Consider the following 18459-nt stretch of genomic DNA (forward strand, 5'->3'; position numbering starts at 1 on the left):
CACCACTCTTCTGGGAAGGCTTTCCACTAGATGTTGGAACATTGCTGCAGAGTCTTACTTCCATTCAGCAACAAGAGCATTCATGAGGTCAGGCACTGATGTTGGATGATTAGGTCTGTCTCGCAGTCGGTGTTACAATTCATCCCAAAGTTGTTCAATGGAGTTGAGATAAGGGTTCTATGCAGACCAGTCAAGTTCTTCCACACAGATCTCGACAAACGATTTGTGTATGAACCTCCCTTTGTGCACAGGGGCATTGTCATGCTGAAAAAGGAAAGGGCCTTCCCCAAACTATTGCCACAAAGTTTGAAGCACAGAATTGTCTAGAATGTCATTGTATGCTGTACCATTAAGATTTCCCTTTACTGGAACTAACGGGCCTAGACCGAACATTGTCAGGTAGCGTTCTCCTGTCATCTGCCAAAATCAGATTTGTCTGTCGGACTGCCAGATGGTGAAGCGTGATTCATCACTCCACAAAACGTGTTTCCACTGCCCCAAAGTCTAATGATGGCGAGCTTTACACAACTCAAGCCGACTCTTGGCATTGTGATCTTAGGCTTGTGTGCGGCTGCTCAGCCATGGAAACTCATTTCATGAATCCCGACGAACAGTTATTGTGCTGATGTTGCGTCCAGAGGCAGTTTGGAACCGAGAACAGACAATTTTTTCGTGCTTCAGCACTCAGCGGTCCAGTTCTGTGAGCTTAATTGTCCTATCACTTTGCGGCTGAGCAGTTGTCACTCCTACACATTTCCACTTCACAATAACAGCACTTACAGTTGACCAGGAAAGGTCTAGCAGGGCAGAAATTTGACGAACTGACTTGTTGGAAAGGTGGCATCCTATGACGGTGCCACGTTGAAAGTCACTGAGCACTTCAGTAAGGCCATTCTACTGCCAATGTTTGTCTATGGAGATTGCATGGCTGTGTGCTCAATTGTATACACCTGTCAGCAACTGGTGTGGCTGAAATAGCCGAATCCACTAATTTGAAGGGCTGTCCACATACTTATTTTTATATATAGTGTATACATTGCATTCAGAAAGTATTCAGCCGCCTTGACTTAAAACAATTTAATCAATTTTAGGATAAGGCTGTAACATAACAAAATGTATAAAAAGTCAAGGGGGCTGAATACTTCTCAAATGCACTATATATACAAAAGTATGTGGACAGCCCTGCTAAATACACAAAAGCAGTAATAAACAGATAGGGGGGAAAACACTGAATGTAGTAACCCCTTCAGTAATGTATTGCCCCTTCAAATTAACGTTAAACGTAAATTGAAATGTCACATCTCTAGATACACATCCCTGGTCCTACGAGGTCCTATGGGCCCTGGTCAAGAGTAGTGCACTAAATAGGGAATTGGATGCCATTTGGTACGCAACCAGTGTGGATAATGACCACTATTTCAGACGGGGAGAGATTTGTCCTGTTATTATTACTAGAGCTCTGTATGGTCTGTGTACGTGTCCCCTGGGGCCCTCGCTAGTATCTCACCGTGCTGTTGCTTAGACCTGGGTTAAAATAAACAATTTCAAATGCTTTAGCTGAGCTTGACTAAGCTTATCCGTTGCAATGGAATCAACAGCAAAGTCTCAAGTGGAAAGCCATGTCCGTCTGGCACTCCATGATGAAATGATTTCAAATAGTAGCGGACCTGAGTTCAAATTCTCACTGTGCTGCTATATCAGAAAGTTAGCTAGCGTTCTGCAGCTTAACTGACAGCCTGCTGTATGGGGGGTGTATGTGTGCGCTGGAGAGCCGCAGTGGAAACATCTCCATCTGAATGATGAGCCTGCATTTTAGGCGCCTTCCTTCAATACAAACGGCAGCATTTTCCTTTGAAATGCACAGCAAAAAATACATCACAAAAAGAGAGCGCATTTACCTGGCTAGCTTTGTCACCAAGGTTAGCATGTTCCGAATTGTGTAATAGAACTTAATCAATCGCCTTTAATAGGGCAATTAGATCTATAAAGGGTACTGTCCCTTCATTTGTATTTAATCTTGTTTAACAGCTGTGCACTGGTTTAAACACCCCATCACTTGTTCTAAGCTTTTACATGCTTTCCAAGCTCCCTCAGGTGGGCTGAGGCTATTTGCATGGCGACAACGTTAAAAGGTACAGTCTGTGATTGGTACATACTTTTTTAGTCTTTAAAATGTATGACATCCAGTATACCCACTGATAATCGAATCCCAGATTGTAGCATTAAGAGAGCTGATGAAGCCTTATAGTGGTGTATGAGTGGAGACAATGCAACAGGCAGCCTACGTGGGAGAGAAGACAGCCATTTGAATGCCTTAAGAGAGCTGAGGAACAGGACCTTTAACACATGCAGGGATGCTACAGACAATTAAAGCGGATTTAAAACTGCATTAGAACTACTTCAGCACCACTTTGGCGAGCTGGGGACGTGGGCATTGTGCATATAATTTGGTGTCGACGACGGTGAGCCGAGCATTACAATCAGAAGAAACCTTTAAGAGTGCTTTAAAAAAGGTGGGGAATATAAAGGAAGAGGGGGAAACCGTTACAGATGGACATTGCATCAGTGTTCAGAGCTGGAGGGTACCTAACTTCCATTATAACATGGATATGGATAATAATGATGGTCATGGATAACTTTTATATAGTGTTATTACAAATGTTCAAAGCATTTTACCGATACAGTTGAAGTCGGAAGTTTACATACACTTAGGTTGGAGTCATTAAAACACATTTTTCAACCACTCCACAAATGTCTTGTTAACAAACTATAGTTTTGGCAAGTCGGTTAGTACATCTTGTTTGTGCATCACACAGGTACTTTTTCCAACAATTGTTTGTTTACAGACAGATTATTTAATTTGTAATTCATTGTATCACAATTCCAGTGGGTCAGAAGTTCACATACACTAAGTTGACTGTGCCTTTAAACAGCTTGGAAAATGCCAGAAAATGATGCCAGAAAATGATGCCATGGCTCAAGGAAGAAGCCACTGCTCCAAAACCGCCATAAAAAAGCCAGACTAGTTTGCAACTGCACATGGGGACAAAGATCGTACTTTTTGGAGAAATGTCCTCTGGTCTGATGAAACAAAAATGTAACAATTTGAACATAATGGCCATTGTAATGTTTGGAGTAAAAAGGGGGAGGCTTGCAAGCTGAAGAACACCATCCCAACCGTGAAGCACGGGGGTGGTAGCATCATGCTGTGGGGGTCTTTGCTGCAGGAGGGACTGGTGCACTTCACAAAATAGATGGCATCATGAGGGAGGACTTATGTGGATATATTGAAGCAACATCTCAAGACATTAGTCAGGAAGTGAAAGCTTGGTCGCAAATGGGTCTTCTAAATGGACAATGACCCCAAGCATACTTCCAAAGTTGTGGCAAAATGGCTTAAGGACAGCAAAGTCAAGCTATTGGAGTGGCCATCACAAAGCCCTGACCTCAATCCTATAGAACATTTGTGGGCAGAACTGAAAAAGCGTGTGCGAGGAAGGAGCCTACAAACATGACTCAGTTACACCAGCTCTGTCAGGAGGAATGGGCCAAAATTCACCCAACTTATTGTGGGAAGCTTGTGGAAGGGTACCCAAAACGTTTGACCCAAGTTAAACAATTTAAAGGCAATGCTACCAAATACTAATTGAGTGTATGTAAACTTCTGACCCACTGGGAATGTGATGAAAGAAATAAAAGCTGAAATAAATCTCTATTATTATTCGGACATTTCACATTCTTAAAAAAGAAAAACAGTCAGTATCTGGTATGACCACCATTTGTCTCATGCAGCAAGACACATCTCTTTTGCATAGAGTTGATCAGGCTGTTGATTGTGGCCTGTGGAATGTTGTTCTACTCTTTAATGGTTGTGCGACGTTTCTGGATATTGGCGGGAACTGGAACACGCTGCTGTACAGGTCAATCCAGAGCATTCCAAACATGAGTTTGCAGGCCGTGGAAGAACTGGGACATTTTCAGCTTCCAGGAATTGTGTACAGATCCTTGCGACATGGTGCTGTGCATTATCATACTGAAACATGATGGAGGCAGATGTATTGCATGACAATGGGCCTCAGGATCTCGTCACGGTATCTCTGTGCATTCAAATTGACATCGATAAAATGCAATTGTTTGTTGTCCATACCATAACCCCATCGCCACCATGGGACACTCTGTTCACCACGTTGACATCAGCAAACCGCTCGTCCACACAACACCATGCCATAGAGTTGAAACCGGGATACATCCATTAAGATCACACTTCTCCAGCGTGCCAGTGGCCATCGAAGGTTAGCATTTGCCCACTGAAGTCGGTTACGACGCCGAACTGCAGTCAGGTCAAGACCCTGGTGAGGAAGACGAGCACGCAGATGAGCTTGCCTTAGACGGTTTCTGACAATTTGTGCAGAAATTCTTTGGTTGGTAAACCCAGTTTCATCAGCTGTCCAGGTGGCTGGTCTCAGACGATCCGGCAGGTGAATAAGCTGGATGTGGAGGTCCAAGGCTGGTATGGTTAGATGTCGTCTGCGGTTGTGAGGCCAGTTGGACATACTGCCAAATTCTCTAAAACGACGTTTGAGGCGGCTTATGGTACAGAAATTAACATTAAATTATCTGGCAACCGCTCTAGTGGACATTCCTGCAGTCAGCATGCCAATTGCACGCTCCCTCAAAACTTGAGACATATGTGGCATTGTGTTTTAGAGTGGCCTTTTATTGTCCCCGGCACAAGGTGCACCTGTGTAATGATCATGCCGTTTAATCAGCTTCTTGATATACCACACCTGTCAGGATGGATGGATTATCTTGGTAAAGGAGAAACGCTCACTAACAGGGATGTAAACAAATTTGTGCACAAAATCAGAGAAATAAGCTTTTTCTGTGAATTAAACATATCTGTGATCTTTTATTTCAGCTCATGAAACATGGGACCAACACTTTACATGTGGCATTTATATTGTCGTTCAGTATATAACTGCATTCTTAGAGCACAATAATGCTTTATCTCTAGTCACTGGTTTTGATTGAATTGGGCAGGAAAACACAGAATAGGTCTATTCCTGCAGTAAAAATACATTTTCAATTGAGACCTCCGATTGAAAATATATAGGTTAGTCCAGGACTAGCCTTAATCTTGGTCCGGGAACCTGGCCCTTCAAGTTTAGGCTGATGGATCTCTTCACTGGGGACATTATGGCAGGTAACTGACCTGATAATGATGGTGTGGTAACCCAAGGTGAGGAACCTTTTTCCAAATGCAATCACCAGACCGAGCACGGAGCCCAAACTAACACATTCAGAGCTTATTGTCCATCATTAAAAACACAGAAAAACTAAAAGTAGAAATAAACACAGATTCATTATGCATGTGTTTTATATGCGCATATTCAAAGAGATGAGCATTTTTCGAACAAAGCAAAAAATACAAAAAAATATGCCACCACAAGTGGTTCACCTGTGATGGCAATACACAGCGTAATAATGAATACATGCAAATACAGCAGTGGATCAAACATCTTTTGTTTGCTGGAGATCCACATTGGCACAAGCCTATGTAGGTAGTAATGACGTGTGTTTTTGTACAGGGAATTTTACTGAGCTCTTGAATATTCAACAATGAATGTGCTCACAGGGAGTACAAACAGCGCTTCCCAAATGTACCAGGACACATATTTAATAGAGGGACTCAAACACCATATTTCTATGCTGCTTTTGTTGTGTGGGGGGGGGGGGGCTTCCCACTGATTCAGCACATTGATTGTGAAAATGAATCTCATGTAAGTAAGGTATGTGTTTGAATCTTTTCGAACCAAGCCGAGCACCCACAGAAACTGCAGTTTAAATTAACAAAATAAAATAATTGTACAGTATCTGAGGTAGTTAATTCAAAAAATATATATATACACTTTCAAGGTACACTTTGTTAACTTCCCTTGGCTATGTACCGCTTCCTCTCTGAACATTAGGGACAAGTAGGAAAGGACAATCCACAAAGACAAAAACCGCAAACAGTGTTTTTGAACAGAGATACAGGTTGGTTATTATTGTTTTACAGGTTCTACCCTGAGCCCCGCATTCGCTGTTCACACATACAACGCAAACACAATATTTTACTTTTACTTTGTTTTTGCCCAACAGCGCCACCATGCGGCCAAACTGAACCATACTCTACAGGTTAGCTACACTCATCCCGAGCATGAGTGCCAACAGTAATCACTTTGGTTGGCACTCAACAGATCAAAAGATAGTATAAACATGTGCCCGGGATAGCGCCACCACATGGTTGATCAGAATGTGCTTGCATATGTTGTCTTGACAGTGTTTGGAACATGTGTATCAAGTTTTGTTACAATATAAATATTTTATTAGAGATGCTAGCTTAGAAAATTTTGTGATGAGACCTTGGTCTATATATGCTCTAAATATATATATAGCATCTCAAATAACATGGCCGCTACTGACCAATAAACATTCACGTGGGCATGGTCTGGCACATAAACACACATAAATTTGTATTGTAACAAAACTTCCCTGTACAAAAGCACACGTCATTACTACCTACATAGGCTTGTGCCAATGTGGATCTCCAGCAAACAAAATATGTTTGATCCATTGCTGTATTTGCATGTATTCATTATTACGCTGTGTATTGCCATCACAGGTGAACCACTTGTGTGGCATATTTTTATTTTTATTTTATTTGTTCGAAAAATGCTCATCTCTTTGAATATGCGCATATAAACACATGCATAATGAATCTGTGTTCATATATCTATATATCTATAAACACTTAAAACACTAATCTTCTGGCAACGAATGACCAATCTGCGCAAAACTTGATATATAGATCTATATATCTATCAAATATCTATCTATCTATATCTCGGTACCTAATGGCAGTCAGGCTACCTCTGGCGAGCACATGGAGGGCTGTGCGCCCCCCCCCCAAAGAAATGCCACCCCACACCATGACTGACCCACCGCCAAACCGGTCATGCTGGAGGATGTTGCAGGCAGCAGAACGTTCTCCACGACGTCTCCAGACTCTGTCACGTCTGTCACATGTGCTCAGTGTGAACCTGCTTTCATCTGTGAAGAGCACAGGGCGCCAGTGGCGAATTTGCCAATCTTGGTGTTCTCTGGCAAATGCCAAACGTCCTGCACGGTGTTGGGCTGTAAGCACAACCCCCACCTGTGGACGTCGGGCCCTCATACCACCCTCATGGAGTCTGTTTCTGACCGTTTGAGCAGACACATGCACATTTGTGGCCTGCTGGAGGTCATTTTGCAGGGCTCTGGCAGTGCTCCTCCTTGCACAAAGGCGGAGGTAGCGGTCCTGCTGCTGGGTTGTTGCCCTCCTACGGCCTCCTCCACGTCTCCTGATGTACTGGCCTGTCTCCTGGTAGCGTCTCCATGCTCTGGACACTACGCTGACAGACACAGCAAACCTTCTTGCCACAGCTCGCATTGATGTGCCATCCTGGATGAGCTGCACTACCTGAGCCACTTGTGTGGGTTGTAGACTCCGTCTCATGCTACCACTAGAGTGAGAGCACCGCCAGCATTCAAAAGTGACCAAAACATCAGCCAGGAAGCATAGGAACTGAGAAGTGGTCTGTGGTCACCACCTGCAGAATCACTCCTTTTTTGGGGGTGTCTAGCTAATTGCCTATAATTTCCACCTTTTGTCTATTCCATTTGCACAACAGCATGTGAAATTTATTGTCAATCAGTGTTGCTTCCTAAGTGGACAGTTTGATTTCACAGAAGTGTGATTGACTTGGAGTTACATTGTGTTGTTTAAGTGTTCCCTTTATTTTTTTGAGCAGTATCTATATCTATCTATCTATCTATCTATCTATATATAGAGATATATAGATATAGATATATATAGATATATATCTATATATATATATATATATAGATATATATATATAGATATATATATATATATATCTATATAGATATATATATATATATATATATATATAGATATATATATATATATATATATATATAGATAGAGATATATAGATAGATATATCTATATATAGATAGAGATATATAGATAGATATATCTATATATAGATATGATAGATATATAGATCTATATATAGATATAGATATGATAGATATATATATAGATATGATAGATATATAGATCTATATATCAAGTTTTGCGCAGATCGGTCATTCGGTGCCAGAAGACTAGTGTTTTAAGTGTTTTTCACAAAATTCTAAATGGCAGAAAATCCATAATGTCAGACCTTATGGTTCCAAATTTGTTCCTTGTGAGGAGAGGGGCCTATGTATCGAACTTCATGACGGTCAATCGGGATGAAGGGCGTGACCTTTCAATTGCTTGTTATAGTGCTACCATCTGGCCAATTAGCATGGCATTGCATGAGAGGGTGTAGGCCATTAGCATTTACCATCATGCCAAGTTGCATCCTCCTAGGCCTCATGGGAATTTTCATTTTTCACCACATCCACGGAGAACCAAAATAATGAAGGCCAACAAATACAATAAGGTTTCACCCAGTTTCGCTGCTTGAACCAGTAATAAATGTAAAAGGCTTGAAGGAAATACACTTTAATTTCATACCACAGTTTTTCAAATTCACTTTCCCACCCATGTTAATTTGAAACATGCTGATGTTATAGGAAGGCATCAAAACCATATATTTAAATTGTGTTGCATTTTTCCAATCAGGCGTTTGGAAATTGCTCCCAAGGATGAACCAGACTTGTGGAGGTCTACAATTTTTTTTCTGAGGTCTTGGCTGATTTATTTTGATTTTCCCAGGATGTCAAGCAAAGAGGCACCGGGTTTGAAGGTAGGCCTTGAAATACATTCACAGGTACATCTCCAATTGACTCAAATTATGTTAATTAGCCTATCAGAAGCTTCTAAAGCCATGACATCATTTTCTGAAATTTTCCAAGCTGTTTAAAGGCACAGTCAACTTAGTGTATGTAAACTTCTGACCCACTGGAATTGTGATACATTGAATTATAAGTGAAATAATCTGTTTATAAACAATTGTTGGAAAAATTACTTGTGTCATGAACAAAGTAGATGTCCTAACCGACTTGCCAAAACTATAGTTTGTTAATTAACAAGAAATTTGTGGAGTGGTTGAAAAACCGTTTTAATGACTCCAATCTAAGTGTATGTACACTTCTGACTTCAACTGTACTTCAATCATGTGGTAGCAATTGTCTACTCAAATGTCAATCCTTTGGTATAGCATTTCTAACACAATTGCTCTTAATTTGTCTATATAGGTTTTTCCTATTTAAAATGATCATACACATTTTTAGGAAATGTTGAAAATGTGAGTCTTACCTGATGAGCCAGTGATACAGCCCGACGTCAAAGTGTCTGGAAAACAATAAATATTTACATTAAGGAGACAGGAGGGTGGTGAAATCTTTGATATACACATTTTACCAATTTGGTTACCATGTCTGTCAGTTGATTGAAATGAAAGTACACAACTACCAATGAAATAAAACATGTTTTACAAGTTTCTGTTTCAACAGGTGCACAGTGAGAGAAGAGAAAGTTGGGATCATGGCAGTATTTTGCCCCAGCATTTCATATTTCTGTAGATTTAGTCCAAAGCCAAAATTTCGAGAACAATATGAAAGGAGGATTTCTTGGTGTTTAATATGATTTAACTGAAAATGAAAATAGGGACGAATGAAGGCTCAACTTTCCATATTATTTGGTTTTTCACGCTACACTGAGGATACAAAACATTAAGAAGACCTGCTCTTTCCATAACAGACTGGCTAGGTGAAAGCTATGATCCCTTATTGATGTCACTTGTTAAATCAACTTCAAATTAGTTTAGATGAAGGGGAGGAGACTGGTTAAAGAAGGATTTTTAAGTCTTGAAACATGGATTGTGTATGTGTGCCTAGGACTGTGGCGGTCATGAAATTTTGTCAGCCCGTTATTGTCATGCAAAAGACTGCCGGTCTCACGGTAATTGATAATTAACTAACATAAACATGTTTAGCATCTCCAGGCCTCCATGCATACAAGCCGCTGATGCACGCCTTTGGAACATCTACATTAAAAAAAAAAATAATAATAATTGAATAAATAATTTAATATACACCATCACAATAAATCCATTATTTATTTTACTCAGGTCTAAAGAAACATTATGATATGAATTACATGTATTTCAGAATTACAAAATATGAGTTGGCCTAATGCAGACCTTTGCTTTCTGGCTATGCTCTGTGCCATAGGTTGTAGGCTTGTTCTAGCTTCTAAATCCCGTGTCATTTTATTTTATATGATTTTATAGCAAGAAGAAAATAACTGAACTTGGCTGAATAAAATAGAAAGGATATTTTTTCCATTATGGAGCGAGTGTGCATATGAAGTGGCATGTTGAGCTTAAAAGTGATCATTTGAAACAGGTGCTATATGCTAGATTTAGAGTTATTTGGCAACTTTAGCTGTGATTGATACAAAACCTTAGTATGTCTTACAAATCAAAACATATATGGCTGCATGATGCGACTATCGGCTATGGATGATTTGAGAAAGTAGCAAAAAAAGTTGGCGCTCTGTTCCTTGCCTCAGGCTGCACAGCTGTTCTCGAATCAAGAGATCATATTTTCACCCATCAGACTATTCTCAATTTAATATTGTCTTCACTAATATGTAACATTTGTTTCAATTTAGACTGGCCCATTATCAAATATGCAGTAACGGTGAAAAAATACGGCATCTTTATGCACTCGAATAGCAAATGGAGGCCGTGTGATTTCCCGCCGATCAGTTTTAAAAGCTACTTCAAACATCTCAGTTGATCAGACAGGTCCTACAGGCCTTAGTTTTGTCGCACCTGGACTACTGTCCAGCTGTGTGGTCATGTGCAGCAAAGAATGACATGGGTAAAATGCAGTTGGTCCAGAATAAAGCAGCTCGTATTGCACTTAGATGTACACAGAAGAAAAGTGTCAGTAAAATGCATGTCAGTCTCTCCTGGCTCAAAGTTGAGGAGAGATCGACTGCAACACTATTGGTCTTTGTGCGTGGTATTGATGTGTTGAAGGTACCGAACTGTCTGTTCAAGCAGTTGTCAAACAGTTCAGACACACAACACATGCAACCAGAGGTCTCTTCACAGTCCCCAGGTCCAGAACAGAGGCTGGAAAAGGCACAGTATAAATAGAGCCACGACTACATGGAACTCTGCGCCACCTCAGGTAACTCAAGCTAGCCATAAACAGTTTTTAAAAAAACAGATAAAAGAACACTGCACAAAGGGGACTGTGAAGAGACTAATAAATGTTATGTACAATGTATTATGTATTAGACCTAGATAGTGTGAATGTAATAATATGTAGGCTGTGTGACATTTAAAATGTATGTATTCCCGTCCTTGACTTATGTTCTGTACTATGTATTATGTCATGTTTCATGTGGGCCCCAGGAAAAGTAGCTGCTGCTTTTGTAGCAGTGAATGGGGATCCTAATAACTACCAAATATTGTTTTGATGATAAGTGCTTGATGTGATTTTCAATTGCATTTATGTCAAAGTGGTTAGCAGGACAATAGAGTCCTGAGTACCAGGCCATTAGGACCGGATGTTCAGCAGGAGAGGGTGCAACTCAATAGGATTGTATCTAGTGTCAGTCTGACACACATCAAACATTCATAGATATGTGAGGCGTGCTAGACTCGTGACTCACACTGGCCCAGCCCAGCCCAGTCACAAGCACGCACGCACACAGTTGGAGCCAGTTGAAAGTGAATCCAGTAGTCTGTTTGATGTTAGTGTGACTGCCCCGAGGCCCTCTAGATAATCCTTACATCTTGGTTATGGACTCAATATTACTACTGTTATCTCACAGTGAACAACCAATAGCAGTTTTCTGGCCCCACTGGCATAAAAACAATTTTAATGTCATTCAACAGACACTCTTTAAAGCCCACTTTAAATGAATTCTCACACTTATTTGTATAGTCCAGATTTGTAGATGCTCTATGGATAGTATTACTATCAACAAACTGTCTGTTAATAAGCAAATGCTTGCTAAGGTTACGGTACGATTTACAGTCGTTGCCAATAGTTTTGAGAATGACAAATATTAATTTCCACAAAGTTTGCTGCTTCAGTGTCTATAGATATTTTTTGTCAGATGTTACTATGGAATACTGAAGTATAATTACAAGCATTTCATAAGTGTCAAAGGCTTTTATTAACAATTACATGAAGTTGATGCAAAGAGTCAATATTTGCAGTGTTGACCCTTCTTTTTCCAAGACCTCTGCAATCCGCCCTGGCATGCTGTCAATTAACTTCTGGGCCACATCCTGACTGATGGCAGCCCATTCTTGCATAATCAATGCTTGGAGTTTGTCAGAATTTGTGGGTTTTTGTTTGTCCACCCACCTCTTGAGGATTGACCACAAGTTCTCAATGGGATTAAGGTCTAAGGAGTTTCCTGACCATGGATCCAAACTATCAATGTTTTGTTCCCCAAGCCACTTAGTTATCACTTTTGCCTTATGGCAAGGTGCTCCATCATGCTGGAAAAGGCATTGTTCGTCACCAAACTGTTCCTGGATGGTTGGGATTTATTTATTCATGGCTGTGTTCTTAGGCAAAATTGTGAGTGAGCCGAATCCCAGAAGCAACCCCACACATGAATGGTCTCAGGATGCTTTACTGTTGGCATGACACAGGACTGATGGTAGCGCTCACCTTGTCTTCTCCGGACAAGCTTTTTTCCGGATGCCCCAAACAAATCGGAAAGGGTATTCAGAGAAAATTATTTTACTCCAGTCCTCAGCAGTCCAGTCCCTGTACCTTTTGCAGAATATCAGTCTGTCCCTGATGTTTTTCCTGGATAGAAGTGGCTTCTTTGCTGTCCTTCTTGACACCAGGCCATCCTCCAAAAGTCTTCGCCTCACTGTACGTGCAGATGCACTCACACCTGTCTGCTGCCATTCCTGAGCAAGCTCTGTACTGGTGGTGCTCCGATCCTGCAGCTGAATCAACTTTAGGGGACGGTCCCGGCGCTTGCTGGACTTTCTTGGGCGCCCTAAAGCCTTCTTCACAACAATTGAACCGCTCTCCTTGAAGTTCTTGATGATCCGATAAATGGTTGATTTAGGTGCAATCTTACTGGCAGCAATATCCTTTCCTGTGAAGCCCTTTTAATGCAAAGCAATGATGACGGCACGCATTTCCTTGCAGGTAACCATGGTTGACAGAGGAAGAACAATGATTCCAAGCACCACCCTCCTTTTGAAGCTTCCAGTCTGTTATTCGAACTCAATCAGCATGACAGAGTGATCTCAAGCCTTGTCCTCGTCAACACTCACATCTGTGTTAACGGAGAATCACTGACATGACGTCAGCTGGTCCTTTTGTGGCAGGGCTGAAAAGCAGTGGAAATGTTTTTTGGGATTCAGTTCATTTGCATGGTAAAGAGGGACTTTAATTGCAATTAATCTGATCACTCTTCATAACATTCTGGAGTATATGCATCATACAAACTGAGTCAGCAGACTTTGTGAAAATGTATATTTGTGTCATTCTCAAAACTTTTGGCCACGACTGTAGAGTAAGGGTTAGTAGATAGACTATGAGCAACATTTCAACTATAGTCTGTAGAGCATCTACAAATGGACTATCCAAATAGTGTTACCAATTGTAACAGTATTGCTTCCGTCCCTCTCCTCGACCCTACCTGGGCTCGAACCAGGGACCCTCTGCACACAACGACAAAAGCCACCCTCGATGCATCATTACCCATCGCTCCAACAACTACTTCAAGGTCTCAGAACGAGTGACGTCAACGATTGAAACACTATTAGCGCGCACCCCACTAACTAGCTAGCAATTTCACATTGGTTACACAAACAAACAACTTAAGGCCATTTATAACCCTTAATAGCCTTCATAATGCCTTTATATGGTCTATATCTCTTGAGAAATCATGCCATGCTATTTAAAGATCTCTTTTGTTCTTTTTGCCAGATTTGGCAAATTGAGACTTTGCTTATAAATGCTTATGAAGGCTCGAAAGCATGTATACATTGCTAATTTAAAACAGGATCCATATTTTCCTATAATTTCAATGACATAATAGCAAAGTCTGATCAATACTTTTGAAAGAAGCCATGGTGGATAAACATCTACATAAGTGTATATATATGTGATGAGAACCTACATAAACAGATTGGTCTTCATGGTAATTTTCAAATTAACTGCTGCAGTAAATAGTTTAACTGTGTGAGGAATAGAAATCCCCTTTAATGCTTGCCTCGGCAAGGCGGCAGTGCCAGGCTGTCTTAAGCCCAATGCAGAGTTCAGAGCTTTACAGCTGTGAATGTGCATGCCAGAGCCATGTATATGTCTCTGTTAGGGGCAACCCATTATTTACAAAAATCATTTGATAAAACGTATGTACAGTTGAAGTCGGAAGTTTACATACACTTAGGTTGGAGTCATTAGAACTCGTTTTTCAACCACTCTACAAATTTCTTGTTAACAAACTGTAGTTTTGGCAAGTCAGTTAGGACATCTACTTTGTACATGACACAAGTAATTTTTTCAACAACGGCTTATAGACAGATTATTTCATTTATAATTCACTGCATCACAATTCTAGTGGGTCAGAAGTTTACACCAGAACACCATTCCAACCGTGAAGCATGGGGGTGGCAGCATCATGTTGTGGGGGTGCTTTGCTGCAGGAGGGACTGGTGCACTTCACAAAATAGATGGCATCATGCGGTTGAACAATTATGTGGATATATTGAAGCAACATCTCAAGACATCAGTCAGGAAGTTACAGCTTGGTCGCAAATGGGTCTTCCAAATGGACAATGACCCCAAGCATAATTCCAAAGTTGTGGCAAAATGGCTTAAGGACAACAAAGTCAAGGTATTGGAGTGGCCATCACAAAGCCCTGACCTCAATCCTATAGAACATTTGTGGGCATAACTGAAAAAGCATGTGCGAGCAAGGAGGCCTACAAACCTAACTCAGTTACAGCTCTGTCAGGAGGAATGGGCCAAAATTCACCCAACTTATTCTGGGAAGCTGGTGGAAGGCTACCCAAAACGTTTGACCCAAGATAAAGAATTTAAAGGCAATGCTGCCAAATATGAATTGAGTGTATGTAAACTTCTGACCAACTGGGAATGTGATGATAGAAATAAAATCGGAAATAAATCATTCTCTACTATTATTCTGACATTTCACATTCTCAAAATAAAGTGGTGATCCTAACTGACCCAAGACAGGGCATTTTTACTACAATTAAATGTCAGGAAGTGTGAAAAACGGAGTAAATGTATTTGGCTAAGGTGTATGTAAACTTCTGACTTCAACTGTATATACACATACACTGTGCAAAACATTGGGAGGGATCATGGCAGTATTTTGCCCCCGCATTTCATATTTCTGTGGTGTTTTATCATCATGTCTCCTTTTTTCTCTGCTGAAAATGGGGAAGAATCAAGACTCAACTTTTCATATTATTTTGTTGTTTTGCTTTCACACTACCTTCAGTATACAAAAGAACAACTGCTCTTTCCATGACAGACTGACCAGGTGAATCCATGTGAAAGCTATGATCTCTTATTGATGTCACTTGTTAAATCCACTTCAATCAGGAGAGAAGACAGATGGAAGATGTATTTTTAAGCCTTGAGACATAGATTGTGTGTGTGCCATTCAGGGTGTGAAAGGGCAAGAAAATATTTGTGTCTTTGAACGGGGAGGTGCGAGGCGCACAGGTTTGAGTGTGTCAAGAACTTCAATGCTCAACAGTTTCCCTGGGTAACAACAATGGTCCACCACCCAAAGGATATCCAGCCAACTTGATGATTACCTTTATTTAGCTAGGCAAGTCAGTTAAGAACAAATTCTTATTTTCAATGACGGCCTAGGAACAGTGGGTTAACTGCCTTGTTCAAGGGCAGAATGACAGATTGTTACCTTGTCAGCTCGGGGAATCGATCTCGCAACCTTTCGGTTACTAGTCCAACGCTCTAACCACTAGGCTACCTGCCGCCCCATGTGGGAAGCATTGGCGTCAACATGAGCCAGCATCCTTGTGGAACGCTTTGACACCTTGTTGAGTCCATGCCCTGAGGAATTGAGGCTGTTCTGAGGCCAAAAGGGGGGGGGGGGGGGACTCAATAGTAGGAAGGTGTTCCTAATGTTGTGTACACTGTGTGTACAGTACACACACACTCTTACTCACACACACACCATTGCATTGAGTTGAGTTTTCAAATCAATCAAGCCACAGCTTGCTCCACAGATTTGGCCTTTACAGTAGCCTACAATCAACATTAACCCCAACACAAAAGATAGATAGACCCAAGTCTATCAGAATATGAGTCTGTCTCTGTCTCATCACCTTATTTAAAAAGTCTTCATTAAACATCTGGCAAAAGGGCTGACTTGGACCAATCTGACCCTAATGACCATTAAACATACAGTATTCCCAGATCTCAGACTGTGGCTTTAATTGGTGTGAGAAGCTGTCTCTGTAAAATCACTACCCAACAGCACAGTAACCCACTTTACCTAGTTGCTGAGTTCTTCTTAATTTCTTTCGTTGTTTTATTGCTAGTTCGATGCGGAATGTACTGGATTCTTTTTTTAGAAACCATAATGGCTGCATAGAGCGCAGGCTGGATTTGTGGCAGTCGTTAAACTTTGTTTGTCTCCGTGGGGTGATCAGAGGCTTTCAGAACAGGGCAGATGGCAACAATTAACTGAGGAAAACAAAGTGGAAAACATAATTATACTTAAAAAGAAGACTATATTTTAGTTTGACGTTTTATTTTTGAACTGCACATAGCCAATTTCCCAAAACCTTTGAGTGGTATGGAAATTAAGTATTGAATCTTGATTACAGTTGCTGTATGGAATGTTTTGGAATATAGTTTTCCTTGTATCAGGGCTAGTTCAAATATACAGTATGTCACCATATGTAAATATATCACTATGTGGTTATTTAAGTGATAATGCTTGAGAAGCGGTGTTTGGAGGATATATTGGCTTGGGTCATTATTTCCTCCAATCCGGCTAAGAGGGCATTATCACTTTTAGACAACGGGTTACCAACACATTCAAATAATTGTTGGCATATTTTCATAAATGTTATTGATTAATTTATTTCTATTTCATTCTTCCACAAGATATAGACCTGACACAAATCTAGGGTTGCTAACCAAATCGGCTTGTCATTCGTTCTATCGGTTCGGTTGCCAGAGATGCGACCCAGTCGTTCTGTCTTTTTGTTATGTATCTATGGGCGCGACCCAGTCATTCGTTCTAAATGTTCCATTGCTATACTGGCTGGCAACGTTCTTATCCCTTGCTTGCTAACTAGCCAACTACGGCTAATTTACAAAAAGCGCAGCCGGAATAAAAGCAAAGTAGCTGTATTTGTTTAAGCTGTTTTCTAGGGACTTTTATTTTTATACATCCATAACAATGAGGTGCGATTTTGCCTGGCATAGAAAATGTTCTCACTCATCAGGAGGACGCAGTTGTTCAGAGGAGCTAGCCAACAACACAGCTAACAACATACACAAACTTCAAACTAAAGCTGGAAAGACTGCAAACTAGCTGCACTTCGTTTCGTTTTAGCTTTTTTCAATTGACATTTCTTTGTATATATATGCATAAAAATGATGCCAGCTGATTCATGACTTCGACTGGCTGAGAAACACTGCCTACCTGTCTCTCGTCCCGACACGTTCATTACTATGGGACAGCTGGAGATCAAATTTGAATATTGAAACAATGTTGCAAATGTCGGCGACAGACCGCAAGGTTTAAACAAATCTCTGCTGTAGAAAACTAAATGTTAGTCTAAAAGAAATGTCTAAAGGCTTTTTATAATGGAGATCAAGTTTATAAATTGCTCGGCTGGGCTGATGAGACAGTGGATTGCACAGTCAGATGGAACAGATTAAATGGGCATTTTAAGGTCATATATTTAGCCGGTGGTAACTTGTGGAATAGACACCGGCTGGAATGCGGTTTTAACCAATCAGCATTATACCCACCCATTGTATAATGTGTTAATTATGCGGTTACTACCTGACCTGAGCATTGTCTCATCACACCGGAGTGGGTTTTATGAGCAATTCTGTTCCGTTTGGCAAATAACTATATAAGGTGCCAAAGAGAATGTAAAATGTGATACACAAATAAGCTTTTACCCAAATTAGACTATAGCGTAGCCACACACACAGAGCGAGAAAGACACTCATTACCTCCTCTCTTTAGCCCTCACAGGAGGGTGCTTCTGATCTGATTTTCCACACAGCTAATACAGTGTACATTCCAGGGAATTTACTTATCCGGCTGCCTCTGCAGCCGTAAGTACCTCTCCTGCAACCCGCCTCACCCAATGTGGCGTGGATCAGTTTTTTTTCCTAAAG

General features: G+C 40.8%; 1 protein-coding gene across 4 annotated transcripts in view; it reads right to left on the reverse strand.

The window, feature by feature from the left end:
- hhat (hedgehog acyltransferase) overlaps positions 1-18459 on the reverse strand; it is a 122615-nt gene that overhangs the window by 57072 nt on the left and 47084 nt on the right. For all 4 annotated transcript variants that reach the window (XM_055928571.1, XM_055928580.1, XM_055928562.1 and 1 more), the window contains one exon: positions 9353-9388. In XM_055928571.1, coding sequence (XP_055784546.1) covers positions 9353-9388 — 36 coding nt within the window. The remainder of the gene's footprint in view (positions 1-9352; positions 9389-18459) is intronic.

This window comes from Salvelinus fontinalis, chromosome 1 (assembly GCF_029448725.1).
Source record: "Salvelinus fontinalis isolate EN_2023a chromosome 1, ASM2944872v1, whole genome shotgun sequence".
Taxonomy (NCBI): domain Eukaryota; kingdom Metazoa; phylum Chordata; class Actinopteri; order Salmoniformes; family Salmonidae; genus Salvelinus; species Salvelinus fontinalis.